Raw genomic sequence first — 14226 nt, 5'->3', positions numbered from 1 at the left:
GGGTTTGTGAAGTTGTTCAGGAGAGGACCAGGAGAGTGGTGACCCCATACTGGAGTTAACTACATCTGTTAATAAACAAACTAGTTGTATTAAACAAATTGTGATATTTTGAGCACAAATCACCTATTACTGCATTTCTATACACAACCTACAATTATTATACATAAATACTTTATTCAACTTAACTTTTAATTATGAATACTAGCTATTTGTTTGATTTTAGAGTTTTAATATTTATAATCAGGGCTGATGTTGATCAAAATATTTGGGGTAGATTGTGTACAAATAAAATATTTTAATATGTGATGAAAAATACACATTCAAGTTGTTAAATGGCTAGTATTTGTGATGTGTTTTATTTTTTTTAATGTGTCATCATGGCTCACCTTGGCTTGACGCTTCAGATTGTTTCCATTTTGAACAAGGACACTTATTTTTACTGCCTGTAAAGTTCTAAAAGTGGTACAATGCCAACAATTTGATCATGTGTATTTCCATGATTCCTTTGGAAAATCCCAGCAAATCAGACGCTGAAGGTTTGAGGTTTCACTGCATTGCGCCAACTGAATCTTGGGTTTCTCTAGACTGGAGCACCCTCATCCATTGCCTGTGAATAGAAAGCAGACCCCACAGTGTATTAAAAATAACATTTCTATGTTTTTGCACCCCCGCTACATTCCCTTGAAGATATCAACGAGTGCTCCATGCAGGGTATCTGTCAGAATGGAGACTGTTTGAACACACTGGGAAGCTTCAAATGTTCCTGCAAGCCTGGCTTTGTACTGGAGAGGAATCGATGCGTCGGTGAGTGGACATGACTGATACAACATTGCAAAATCAGTTCTCAGAATAAAAGTCTTGCGGTCTGCTTTAGAGTCTCCTGCCGAGTTAGCCCAGTGCTTTCTGATGGCGTCTGATGTGAGAGGGTGCGAGCATGCCCTGCCCAGTCATCTCACCAAGGAGATGTGCTGCTGTACAGTGGGCAAAGCATGGGGGCGTAACTGTGAGCGCTGTCCACAGGAGGGTACAGGTGAGTGATATACTTTGTTTTTATTATTGCAATTTACTTTCAACTCAAACTAATATGCATGTCAAATGATGAAGCTGATGTTGTTTGTAGTCGGCATTGCATCATACATGAGTATTTTGGCCACCTTATTTAGCTATACAAGAAGGGCAAAATATATATACAGTAAAGTCTCGTTATATCGATATCGGTTAAAACGAATTACTACTTATTACGATACTATTTTCATTTCCCGGCAAATTTCTAGTCTTTTATGATATAATTAGCTCCGTTAGTACGATACACGGTTATTATGATAATCCGGTTACTAGGATGCCCTTTTCATCTCCCGCCAGCCAATTTGTTCTGCTTATATCGATACAAAAGCAGCTTAAATCAATCTTTGCTTAAGGATTTCAATACCAAAAAAGAACACGGCGAACGGCTGCTTCCAGTCAACTTTATTTTTCACACTTCCACCACCAGAGTGCAGCACACACAGCGGAAAACACCCGTCCCTCGCGCCTACCCCTCCGGGTGGCAACACCTTCCCTATCGATAGTTCCGGGGTGAATTATGTCCCGGTAACCGGTAATCACTACAGCGTAAGTTTATTTTTATTTACTGTAGTACAAAATTTATTGTAGTACAAAAGCATGCTAGATACGCAATCCATGAACTCAAGGAGAAAATTACATGCCATATCAAAGATCCGCCCACTTTTAATGCAGTTTGGCGCAGGATCGGATATATGGATAGTCCGGTTATATCGGTATTTTTTCCGACTCCCGAGAATATCGATATAACGAGACTTTACTGTATATATTTTTTTATTCATTAGTTAGCATCCATACTTTATGAGCGTAATCGGCACTAATTCTATACTTTTGAGTATTGATATTGATATCACAGAAACAACACTTCCACACTAGTATGCATATTATCCCCACCCCATTCTTAAAGGGGACCTATTGTGCTTTTTTACACTTTTCTGACCTATAAATGTAGTTAGAATGTTGTATTCTCGTGTTAAATGATGCCAAAGTTTCAGATAATGAGGTTTGCGCATTTGGAAGTGAGCCCTGAAAGAAGTTTGGGATGGCTCAAAACGCTCGGTTTCAAAAGGCGCGGTAAAACTGCCCCTTTGTGATGTCACAGGGGCGGATGTCCTTATATGGTTCATAGTTAGGAAGCACTTTCGTTGTGTGACCAATGACAGCGGAGTGAGCAAGCCCGGTGGAATAAATTAAAACAGACCGTTTTGACAGGAAGCACAAATCCAAATAAATACAGCTGGAATAGGTGCAGATTCTGGAGGATCTAAAACATTTTCTGTGCGGGGTTATTGTGTGTAGCTCCACAACTCAATACAAAGGGTTGGAAAATGAGCATAAGAAAATACCTTGCTAAATTTCTACTGTCTGAATTTCATTGGCATGGCATGAGATTGTAAAGAAGTAAAATGTAACGTACCAATTAATTTCTCTCTTTTGAACACCCAGTGGCCTTTAGTAAGATCTGCCCTGCAGGCAAAGGCTGTGTTCTCCAAAATATAACAGAAACTGTGGCCATCCCTCCCATGCCTTACCCCTGGAATCCAGAAAAGGAAGGTGAGTACCACAGTACTTTGTCAGCAAACTCACTGCAAAATCTCAATTATAATGTTTCTTTATTTTCCTCCTACTATCAGAAACAAAATGGCCGGTAAGATTATTTCTGTTTTTATAGCATGACTTGGGCTTAAACCACTTTTTTTACAAGTTCTGATGGTGTCTTTAAACCAGCAGAGGCCACCAGAGACAACAACCGCTGTGCAGCAGGCCCCAACCAGCTCCCACAGTCCTCGTGTTCCTGGTAAAGTGCCATGTTTAACACTTCAACATAATGCTGTGACAAAAAACATATTCTTCCAATGGCTCCATTCATGTTCCATGCAGTTCTGTGTATAATGTGTATTGAACTATGAACACTTCATTAGATGTGTTTATCATATTATAAAGTGGCTCCCCACATACTCTTGTTTTGTTATTAATCCACAGCATGAGTCCAACTGTGTTTTTTATGTATTTTTAGCACAAATGTCCTTGTTACGGCCTATTAGTTTGTTACTACATGCAAACAGGAACTGGAAATCAGCTGCACCACCCATCTGTTAGTGGTTGACTTTGTTGTTATTTGCTAACTAGTGCAGTTACGCCACAAGTCTCAAAAATAAACAAGTTTTTTTTCGTTTTACAAGTATAGTTTTACGTTGTTTATGTTTGGTTGGATACAAAACTGTGGTGAGACCAGCCATGTTGTTTGGTCTAGAGACAGTGCCACTGAGGAAAAGACAGGTAGCAGAACTGGAGGTAGCAGAGATGAGGATGCTGAGGTTCTCATTGGGAGTGACCATGATGGATAGGATCGGGAACGAGTACATCAGAGGGACATTACATGTTTGAGGCCTTGGAGATAAAGTCAGAGAGGCCAGACTGAGATGGTTGGGACATGTCCAGAGGAGTGAATATATTGGTAGAAGGATGCTGCGTTTAGAGCTGCCAGGTAGGAGGCGTAGAGGAAGACCAAAGAGGAGGTTTATGGATGTAGTGAAGGAGGACATGAGGGTAGTTGGTGTGAGAGAGACAGATGCAGAAGACAGGGCTGGATGGAGGCGGTTGATGTGGCGACCCCTGAAGAGAAAAGCCAAAAGAGAAAGAAGAAGAGGTTTTACATGCATTAAACAATCCAAATGCATATAAATAACGAATGAAAGGTATAAATGATCATTGAGGTTACCTTTACTTGCTTCTTCCGACTCACTTGTGGAAGTATGAATTGTACTATGTGATGCATTCCAATGAAACTTGTATGCATGTTCAAAGTAAATCAAACCAATGCTGTGACTGTTTTTGGTCCACAGTTATCAAACCCACCCCTCCGACAATCATCAGAATGACCCCTGGCAATGACCCCTTTGAGACCCAAACGAAAGTCTCACGTAAGTTCCCTGCAAAGCTCAAACTGACTGAAACATTCAATAATACACACCATCCTTAAAAGGAAAAAAAAAAACTGCACTTTTTTTGTGGGGGGGAATTTTGCCCATCATGCACAATCCTTACATGAAACATGACCATATTTCTTTCTCTTTTTTGGGAGTTAAAAGCTAAAATCAGCTAGTTTGTGGAAGCTAACAATCCACATAACAGGACACACCTGTTTCAACTATAAAGCATTAAAAAGTCCTCCAAAAACCAGCAACAATGTTCTGTTTACATACAGTAACTGAGGGGAGAACTTGTGCTCATGTTTCACATAAGGATTGTGGAATAATTCCACAAAAAATTCCCCCCCACAAAAAAGTGCAGTTTTCTTTTAAATGCAACAACACAACGCTGGGTTCATTTCTCACAAATGTAAATCTAACAGTTCCTTAGGTGCTATTGTATTTCCTCTAATAGTGGGCCCTACTTTATACCAATTGGTGGTCGGGTGCATCATCCCCCAACACTTTTTACCTTTATGAAAAACAAGTATATCACATCAGTTTCTGTTCACGCATGAAGTTGACAACATAGCCTATTTGAACTTTTTTGTTTTGATGCAAATCAAAACAGCAGGACCTACTGAGACAAATAAGCAATCTCTCAGATGGTATAGGTGTCGGTGTACAGGGTCTTTTCAAATATTATTCTAACAACCCTAATGACACTTTTGCCCTTCTGCAGTTAAAGGGGACCTGTTATGCTTTTTCCACTTTTCTAACATATTCCGGAGTTGGACTGTGACCAATCACAGCGAAGTGGTCGTATCGAGAGGAGGGCCGGGGGTGGATTAAAATGAAAGAGACGGTTTGGGTTGTAAGCAGAAAGTCCATGGAAACACTGCAGAAAAAGGTGCAGAATCTGGAAGCTCTAGAAAGCTTTCTGTGCGGGTTATCATGTGTACTAGCTGCTCTATAGGAGTCCACAATTCAATACAAAGTGCCGAAAATGTATGGAGGACCAAAACTGCCAAAATAATAAATAAATAAATAAATAAAAGTGGAAAATAAAAACAAAAATATATACATAAATAAATAATTAAAAGCAAAAATAAAAAACAAGATTCAAAAATTAAAAATAAATACAAAAATAAATGTAGAAATAAATGCAAAAATAAATATATAAATAGAATTACATATCAATAAATAAATAAAAGCACTCTGCTCTCATATGTATTTATTTCATGCAGCAGACAATGTCAGCTTGAAATGCAGAAGGAAAAACTATTCAAATGAGGGGGCGGTCCTAAGTGTGTCTTGGGTTGAACTGTTCGCCTATTGGTTGATCGACATGTGAGTGCGAAAATCGACTAGGTATGCCTGCAAACGGCCACAGCAAGAGGAAGTATACAGGGAGAAAAGTATACATTTACCGGGACAATAATGGCGGGGTCCACCAGGAAGTCGGTGTCCGAGCTTCTCAGGGACGCTGCCAATCGTTTGGATGATTTGGAACGTGGTAAGTATGAAACAGCTGATGTGTTACGCTTTTACTTAATCACATGTCGATCAACCAATAGGCGAACAGTTCAACCCAAGACACACTTAGGACCGCCCCCTCATTTGAATAGTTTTTCCTTCTGCATTTCAAGCTGACATTGTCTGCAGCATGAAATAAATACATATGAGAGCAGAGTGCTTTTATTTATTTATTGATATGTAATTCTATTTATATATTTATTTTTGTATTTATTTCTACATTTATTTTGTTTATCTTGTTTTTTATTTTTGTATTTATTTTTGCTTTTATTTATTTATTTATGTATATATTTTTTTATTTTTGTTTTTATTTCCATTTATATTAATTTTTTTGTATTTAATTTTTTGATTTTTTTTTTCATTTTTGTTTTTATTTTCACTTTTATTTATTTATTTATTATTTTGGCAGTTTTGGTCCTCCATAAAAATGAGCATAATAGGTCCCCTTTAAGTAAATAAACCACTATATGAGGAAATATTGTACACTTACTGTGTATCAGCAAGTACATGATTTCATGTTGTTGTATGCCCGAGTCTACAGCACTTGGAGACATTCTATTACGTATATACATTTCACAATCACACATTAACCAAGCATCAGATCCTGTTGCTATTCTCTACTGTTTCATAGAATGAAAGTGTTGCCTTCACTGCAAACCTGTGTGTTGCACCCTCTTTCCCGAAAGCAATGTTCCCAGACGAATGCTTCCTCAGGCTTTCTTGCTGTCTATGCTATATTTGTTCCCCTTGTGCTTTATTAGTTCACCTACAGTATGTCGTATGTCAGCTGTTGTGTTATGAAAACCACAGAGGGAGTTTAAACACCGGACATGTATACACTCACTGGTTGCTTTATTTCAACATTTTCAAAACGTGAGACGTGGTACTCGGGGAGAAAAAAAGAATGGCTATACAGAAAGTTGAAAGTTGGTTTATGTTAAAGATGGAGAAAGTAATGTCTATCATTAGTGTTCAGTAAATCAATCTGCTGATCATGAGGAATATTTTGAAAATATTCCTTGCCCATGTCCATACCTGTTAGATAATTACAGTTTGGGAGATTAGCTTGAGCACCAATGGCTTCTGCAAGTATGACAGCTCAATCATATGTTATACATATATATACACACACACACATGCATATATACGTATATATTTTGTGGCAAGGGGATACTCATTATAAAGCTGCACATTGTCCTCCCAGAGTACTAACAAAGTGTGCCCAATAAGGCATCCAGTGAGTGTACAGTTAAGGCCAAAATTATTCATACCCCGGCCAAATGTTGATTATTTTTGTTGTTGAATGGGTATCTGTGTCAAAATACAAGTCAGATTCTTAATGTTAGTTTTATAAATATATTTGATTCAAATCCGCTTTCTAAGCCAAATCGGCTCCCCAAAAACCTTTTTCTGCTCTGTTTCCTCTTTCACTGTAGGGATGAAAAATATTTTTATTTTCCCTTAAACATAACTGAAGTTAGCTTAGCAGGTTTGAAAATTAAGTTTTTGTATATTTTTCTGACGTGTCCTCAGACTTGAAAGCCTCACAAGGATCCTTTCAAAGGATGCAAAAAATGCCCAATAAGATCAGTGATATGAATCATTATAAAAGATACCCATACACCAAGTGAAAATTATCTTCAATTCAACACATTTGGGCCAGGCTATAAATAGTATGGGGCTCAACTGTAAATGCATGTATCTGCTATCAGATGCTGGCCCACTATAGAATGTTGTGTGTTCCCTCCCTGAAGCAGAGACAGATGATTGTAGGCTAAGCAGGAACATTTGTGGTCATGGAGAATGTGAGAACAGCCTGAACGGCCACATCTGTCACTGTCACCCTGGCTACCGTCTCAACCCGCAGAGGAACATCTGTGAGGGTAAGAGACCTTGGTGGTTAGAGCGAGGAGGTGCAGGCCTGGACCATTTCTTGGGGGTGGGATGGTTGACGGACACATGCATGCATTTCTCTTCATATGTCATATCTCTTCCAGGAGATGACATCCTGTTGCTTTTGTTTCAAGCTGCATTTTCCCGTCACATTTATAGTCTGTAGCCAATGAATTGCTGTTACTGTGTTGCCTTCAAAAAGATAATAATGCTCAGTTTCAGTGGTGTACAAAGTGGGTGTGAAACAATACTGTGCACTAGAGGGGGCGCCATGACTTCTACTATTTATTGGAGACTCTAAATAAGGGGTGTCCAAAAGTCTCCCTCAAGGGCCGCATACAGGAAAATTGAAGGATGCGGGAACCACTTTGATACATTACTTTTAAGAAAAGCAACATAAAAATACACTGCAATATGCATTAATTCATTTTCTACAGCTTATCCTCACGAGGGTCACTGGGGTGCTGGAGCCTATCCCAGCTGTCTTTGGACGAGGGGGCAGGGTACACCCTGAACTGGTCGCCAGCCAATCACAGGGCACATATCGACAAACAACCATTCCCACTCACATTCATACCTATGGACAATTTGGAGTCGCCAATTAACCTAGCATGTTTTTGGAATGTGGGAGGAAACCGGAGTTCCATGGCAATATATCTGCTAATTTAATTTCCACTATGTTACATTCTGCTGTACTCTGTCTGTATGCTACTGACCCCGCCTCCACCCATCGAGACAAAGAGACTACATGACTGGTAAAATGGCTCACTTCGTTCATGCTGTTGTTCTATGGGACAAAACGTCAAGGTGCTGAAAACAATGCTCTTCCTGCCTGTATGGAGGAGGCGAGATACAGTAAAGTCTCGTTATATCGATATCGGTTAAAACGAATTACTACTTATTACGATACTATTTTCATTTCCCGGCAAATTTCTAGTCTTTTATGATATAATTAGCTCCGTTAGTACGATACACGGTTATTATGATAATCCGGTTACTACAATGCCCTTTTCATCTCCCGCCAGCCAATTTGGTCTGCTTATATCGATACAAAAGCAGCTTAAATCAATCTTTGCTTAAGGATTTCAATACCAAAAAAGAACACGGCGAACGGCTGCTTCCAGTCAACTTTATTTTTCACACTTCCACCACCAGAGTGCAGCACACACAGCGGAAAACACCCGTCCCTCGCGCCTACCCCTCCGGGTGGCAACACCTTCCATATCGATAGTTCCGGGGTGAATTATGTCCCGGTAACCGGTAATCACTACAGCGTAAGTTTATTTTTATTTACTGTAGTACAAAATTTATTGTAGTACAAAAGCATGCTAGATACGCAATCCATGAACTCAAGGAGAAAATGACATGCCATATCAAAGATCCGCCCACTTTTAATGCAGTTCGGCGCAGGATCGGATATATGGATAGTCCGGTTATATCGGTATTTTTTCCGACTCCCGAGAATATCGATATAACGAGACTTTACTGTACAAGGAAAACATGCACTGTTTCATTAGCCATGTTACAATGCAACTAAAAAACATAATTCTGTGTACTAAATATCAACATGGACACCTGTGGCTTATAGACAGGTATGGCCTGTGTATAAGTACAAATCTTTTTTCTCTTTAAATTTAGTGGGTGCGCTTCATCTAGTCCTGAAATGACGGTATATGTGCACTGTGATTGACTGGTGAACGATCGCCTCTTACCCAGTGACAGCTTGGGAAGACTCCGGCTGAAGGAATGGATGGATAGAATGTACATAATTTTTTCCTATTGTGATTTCATATATCATCACACAAATATCATTGCTGATCACTAGTTAATTTTCCAAATGTCGGCCACATCTTGTGCAAAATCTTCTTAGAAGGGCGGGTGTGCCTAATGCTGTGTCTGGTGAATGTATCTTTGAATGTAATAATATGCGGTCACCGCTGCTTCCTTTTCAGATGATAATGAATGCGAGTCAGAGCCTTGCGGTCAGGGCAGAGGCCTTTGCATCAACACAGAGGGCGGCTACAAATGCCTCTGCCGCCAAGGTTATAAACACATGGTGCAGCATGGGAGGCTTAAGTGCGTCGGTAAGTCCATCCGATGACTACATTTTTGAATTTTTTTGGGTCAAATCATGCATTAGCTATATCCCGTCTGTTTTGTAGATGTGAATGAATGCTCCAAGCATGACATCTGCGGCACTGGAGGCCAGTGTGTCAACTTACCAGGTTCTTATAAATGTGAATGTCACAGCGGTTTTAGGAGTAGGTCACACCGTCATCCAGTTTGTGAAGGTAAAACCATTCCAAAAACAGCAAAACATTTAGCATGTATGCCAGTCTTAACACCTTTTTTTTTTTTTTAAAGATATAAATGAGTGTTTGAGTCCGGACACGTGTCCCAATGAGCAATGTGAGAACACACCGGGCTCCTTTGAGTGTGTTCCCTGCTTGCCTGGTCATGAAGCCCGTGCTGGTATCTGCTATGGTGAGTAGAAAATACAAAAAAAATATATACAGTAATATAGAATATAAGAAAACATTAATCTTTTTCAATTGGTAAGAAAATATTTTGGTAGTAGATTACATTAAAGATTGTATATTTGCATTGTATATTTCTTAGCTAGTTGATGGTTGTTTAATGGCTCATTGATCACCATTATCTTCAAATTTTCATTGTTTTCTCTCTTTGAACGCGACTGGATTATTGAGCTGCCTAAGCAAGGCCTCCCACAGCGTACCATTGCTGACCCGGAGGTTTATGGAACAAAAAAGTCAAGTGGTAGACCCCAAAAAAAGTCCTATTGGGTGACGGAATGGTCCTCGACCCAGAAGAAAACTGTTACTTGTGCTGTGGAGTACAATAAAAATCTGTGAGAGAAGGGTTTTATGAACAAAAAACACCTTCAAATGCGTCATCTCCTTGAATGCCACAAAATTGCCGGTTTGGAATTTGTACGAGCGCACCAAACATGGGACATTGAAGAGTGGAATTTGCCCTGATAAGGAAAATGTAACAATTAACCCATAATCTGGGCTACCTTTTTGTTAATTCAGTATTTTGGGATGGACGGCAAGGGAGGTTTTACAAAATAATTTCCAGACAGTGGATGCCCTCCATGAAGCCATCTTCACCACCTGTAGCAACATTCTTCATGTGTTCCTCATGTGTTTCCACCAGACATAAATGAGTGCCAAAAGCCTGGTATCTGTCCTAACGGGCGATGTGAGAACCTTCCTGGAATGTACCGCTGCCTGTGCAATGAGGGCTTCCTACCGTCTGTTGACAGCAAAGGCTGCAGTGGTTAGTAAATTGATGAGTGAAAGGCAACACACGCACATCCACAAGTCCCCATAGTGCCATTGGTGTTCATGTGATAGCTGTACAGTTATACCATGACATATGTATTTTTTACAGTAACTAATGCATTATATTTTGCAGTGAAAGTTTCTTTTTTATTACTAATTTAATAAAAATCTTACTGATGGCATGCAGACATCAATGAGTGTGAGGATGTCAGGCTGTGCGCGTACGGCCGCTGCATCAACACTGAGGGATCCTTCCAATGTCAGTGCTACCCGGGTTACCAGCGGACGCAGGAAGGCAGCCACTGCGAAGGCATGAATTATTCACCCTTATTTTATAGTTCACATAAAAGTCCATCATTTACTTGGGGTAATCTCCATTTCTAGCAACATGCTTTATGTTCCATTGTTGTCCATTCAGATATCAACGAGTGCGACAGGCCATCAAACTGTCAAAGGGGCCGCTGTATCAACAATATGGGCTCGTACAGCTGCGAGTGCCACAAGGGTTACACTCTGATTGGAGGCCGACGCTGCCAAGGTTGGACCTTTTAAGTCCCAGATAACCTGCACAGTTTATTGCTCATGATTATTGATGAATGATTACAGTAAAGTCTCGTTATATCGATATTCTCGGGAGTCGGAAAAAATACAGATATAACCGGACTATCCATATATCCGATCCTGCGCTGAACTGCATTAAAAGTGGGCGGATCTTTGATATGGCATGTAATTTTCTCCTTGAGTTCATGGATTGCGTATCTAGCATGCTTTTGTACTACAATAAATTTTGTACTACAGTAAATAAAAATAAACTTACGCTGTAGTGATTACCGGTTACCGGGACATAATTTACCCTGGAACTATCGATAGGGAAGGTGTTGCTACCCGGAGGGGTAGGCGCGAGGGACGGGTGTTTTCCGCTGTGTGTGCTGCACTCTGGTGGTGGAAGTGTGAAAAATAAAGTTGACTGGAAGCAGCCGTTCGCCGTGTTCTTTTTTGGTATTGAAATCCTTAAGCAAAGATTGATTTAAGCTGCTTTTGTATCGATATAAGCAGACCAAATTGGCTGGCGGGAGATGAAAAGGGCATCCTAGTAACCAGATTATCATAATAACCGGGTATCGTACTAACGGAGCTAATTATATCATAAAAGACTAGAAATTTGCCGGGAAATGAAAATAGTATCGTAATAAGTAGTAATTCGTTTTAACCGATATCGATATAACGAGACTTTACTGTATAATGCATTGTAAAGGGGTTGCCTATATTTAAAATGTCTGAGCAAATACCACAAAATCAATGTTTTCTTACTTAATCTCGAAGAAAACATTCTTTAGCACAGTCAGATGGTGTTTGGGTAGCGATCACAAACTGGTGTTATTTCCCTTTCAGACATAGACGAATGTTCCGCCGACAGGAGTCTTTGCCAGCCATACGGCTCCTGTGAGAACAGGCCGGGCTCGTATACGTGTGTGTGCAATCACGGCTATGTCCTCTCAGAGGACAAACACAGCTGCGACGGTAAGCTTTCTCTTATTCCCTCTTGCATTTCTTGAAGCCTGCGTTCATCTCAGCTTAGCCAGGTTGGAACATTAGACGCCTCTCTATCCCAGACTTGGATCAAATAAAATCTGTAGGCTTGTATGCTTTTAAAGGACTAAAAATACCATTTCCCACAGAAGTTGTGTATGAATCATGATTTTTTTTGCTTTGTATTGAGATCGTTATTCTCTGGGACGATTATTTTTATATGCACAGGTACATGCTTACATTTGAAAGAAATTACACTGTTTTATCATTATTAGGTTCCTCAGCGCCTTATTCTGCTTTAATGACATAGCCAATTCTATTTTGATGAAAGGTCCACGCAGAACAGTTGACATGCTCATGAACGTATTAAAGGCAAGTCAAAACAAAAGTGAGTTAATTATGAGATCGCTCCTTCCGCAAGCTGCTGAATGATAGCCAGCACTGGCGTCAGCCGTCAGTGGAGAGAACCAGGGCAGTGGAACCAACTTGCCCTGGGTGGTGAGGCTTGCTTGAGGATGGGAAGAGCACGGACGAAATGAAGTGTCAATCAATGTTAAAAGGGGGTGACCTCAGAGCAATCTAACTAGACCTTATACTGAATAATGACTGTCTAATGACATGCATCAAACTGTGGTGTTCGAATTCTTGTCATTTGATTTGCACGTCAGATCCTGACCTCTTCTCACATTTGTTCGTCCAGCAGTTCAAATGTTGACAGATGAGAAGAAGGAGTGCTATCTGAACCTAGATGACACCGTGTTCTGTGACAGCGTCCTGGCCACCAACGTCACCAAGCAGGAGTGCTGCTGCTCCATTGGGGTAGGGTGGGGGGACCACTGTGAGATCTACCCATGTCCTGTCTCTCACTCAGGTACATATACGTACATGGTCATAGCATAAATAATTGAAGGATGATCGATGGGCTACGCTATGGTTGACAGTGAATTTCTCATAATGCATTTGGGTAAGGGTGTCTCCATTGAATCTGTTAACCATCCTGTTTTGCTGTACAGCTGAATTCCACTTCCTGTGTCCAAACGGGCAAGGTCTCTACTACAACGAAGGTCTCATGTACAGCCGGCCTGCTTACCAGGGTATGTTTTACGGTTGTTGCGACTGAGGGACGAATAAAGGCATATCTTAATTGTCTACCTAACCTCTGATTGACTGTTGCTTATGACACTTATACATTACAAAAGCTAATAAAGTGGCAGATTAATGCTATTTGCTAATAGCAGAAAGGACATTTATGCGCAAATATAAATTGATGGTGTGGACGTTCACAGGGTGAACAAAATACATTTATAGGGGTCATAATAGATGATAATATTAGCTGGAAATGTCACATTAAAAATATAATAAAAACATAAAGTGGAAAGAAATACCTCGATACTGAAAAAACACTCTCTGGTTTTACCATATCTAACTTATTGTGTGGAGACTATAAAAATACACTTCACTCTCGAACTGTACCAGAAAAAAGTCAATTAGGATAAAATGCCTCTTATAGAGAACATATTATTCCTTAAATCACAATTATTAAAATTAGCTAGGCTGCACGGCGGTTGAGTGGTTAGCGACCCTCGTGAGGATAAGCGGTAGTAAATGTTCATTCATTCATTTTCTACCGCTTTTTCCTCACAAGGGTCGCGGGGGTGCTGGAGCCTATCCCAGCTTTCTTCGGGCGAGAGGCGGGGTACACCCTGGACTGGTGGCCAGCCAATCACAGGGCACATATAGACAAACAACCATTCACACTCACATTCATACATATGGACAATTTGGAGTCGCCAATTAACCTAGCATGTTTTTGGAATGTGGGAGGAAACCGGAGTACCCGGAGAAAACCCACGCATGCACGGGGAGAACATGCAAACTCCACACAGAGATGGCCGAGGGTGGGAATTGAACCCTGGTCTCCTAGCTGTGAGGTCTGTGCGCTAACCACGAGACCGCCGTGCCGCCCGCGGTAGTAAATTAATGAATAA

At 40.3% G+C, this 14226-nt stretch overlaps 1 protein-coding gene across 7 annotated transcripts in view; it reads left to right on the top strand.

Annotated features, from left to right (window-relative positions):
* ltbp3 (latent transforming growth factor beta binding protein 3) overlaps positions 1-14226 on the top strand; it is a 60566-nt gene that overhangs the window by 34790 nt on the left and 11550 nt on the right. For 3 of the 7 annotated variants that reach the window (XM_078787887.1, XM_058086820.2, XM_078787882.1), the window contains exons 7-22: positions 688-804; positions 875-1030; positions 2509-2616; positions 2697-2710; positions 2791-2860; positions 3909-3986; positions 7265-7393; positions 9356-9487; positions 9566-9694; positions 9768-9887; positions 10581-10703; positions 10896-11018; positions 11127-11246; positions 12101-12229; positions 12939-13109; positions 13252-13332. In XM_078787887.1, the coding sequence (XP_078644013.1) occupies positions 688-804; positions 875-1030; positions 2509-2616; positions 2697-2710; positions 2791-2860; positions 3909-3986; positions 7265-7393; positions 9356-9487; positions 9566-9694; positions 9768-9887; positions 10581-10703; positions 10896-11018; positions 11127-11246; positions 12101-12229; positions 12939-13109; positions 13252-13332 (1800 nt within the window). The remainder of the gene's footprint in view (positions 1-687; positions 805-874; positions 1031-2508; positions 2617-2696; positions 2711-2790; positions 2861-3908; positions 3987-7264; positions 7394-9355; positions 9488-9565; positions 9695-9767; positions 9888-10580; positions 10704-10895; positions 11019-11126; positions 11247-12100; positions 12230-12938; positions 13110-13251; positions 13333-14226) is intronic. The other 4 variants (XM_078787885.1, XM_078787883.1, XM_078787884.1 and 1 more) reach the window with 4 other exon arrangements.

The sequence above is a fragment of the Doryrhamphus excisus genome, linkage group LG21 (assembly GCF_037039965.1).
Source record: "Doryrhamphus excisus strain RoL-2023G ecotype Guam linkage group LG21, RoL_Dexc_Guam_v1.1, whole genome shotgun sequence".
NCBI lineage: Eukaryota > Metazoa > Chordata > Actinopteri > Syngnathiformes > Syngnathidae > Doryrhamphus > Doryrhamphus excisus.
This window is presented reverse-complemented; position numbering and strand designations above follow the sequence as displayed.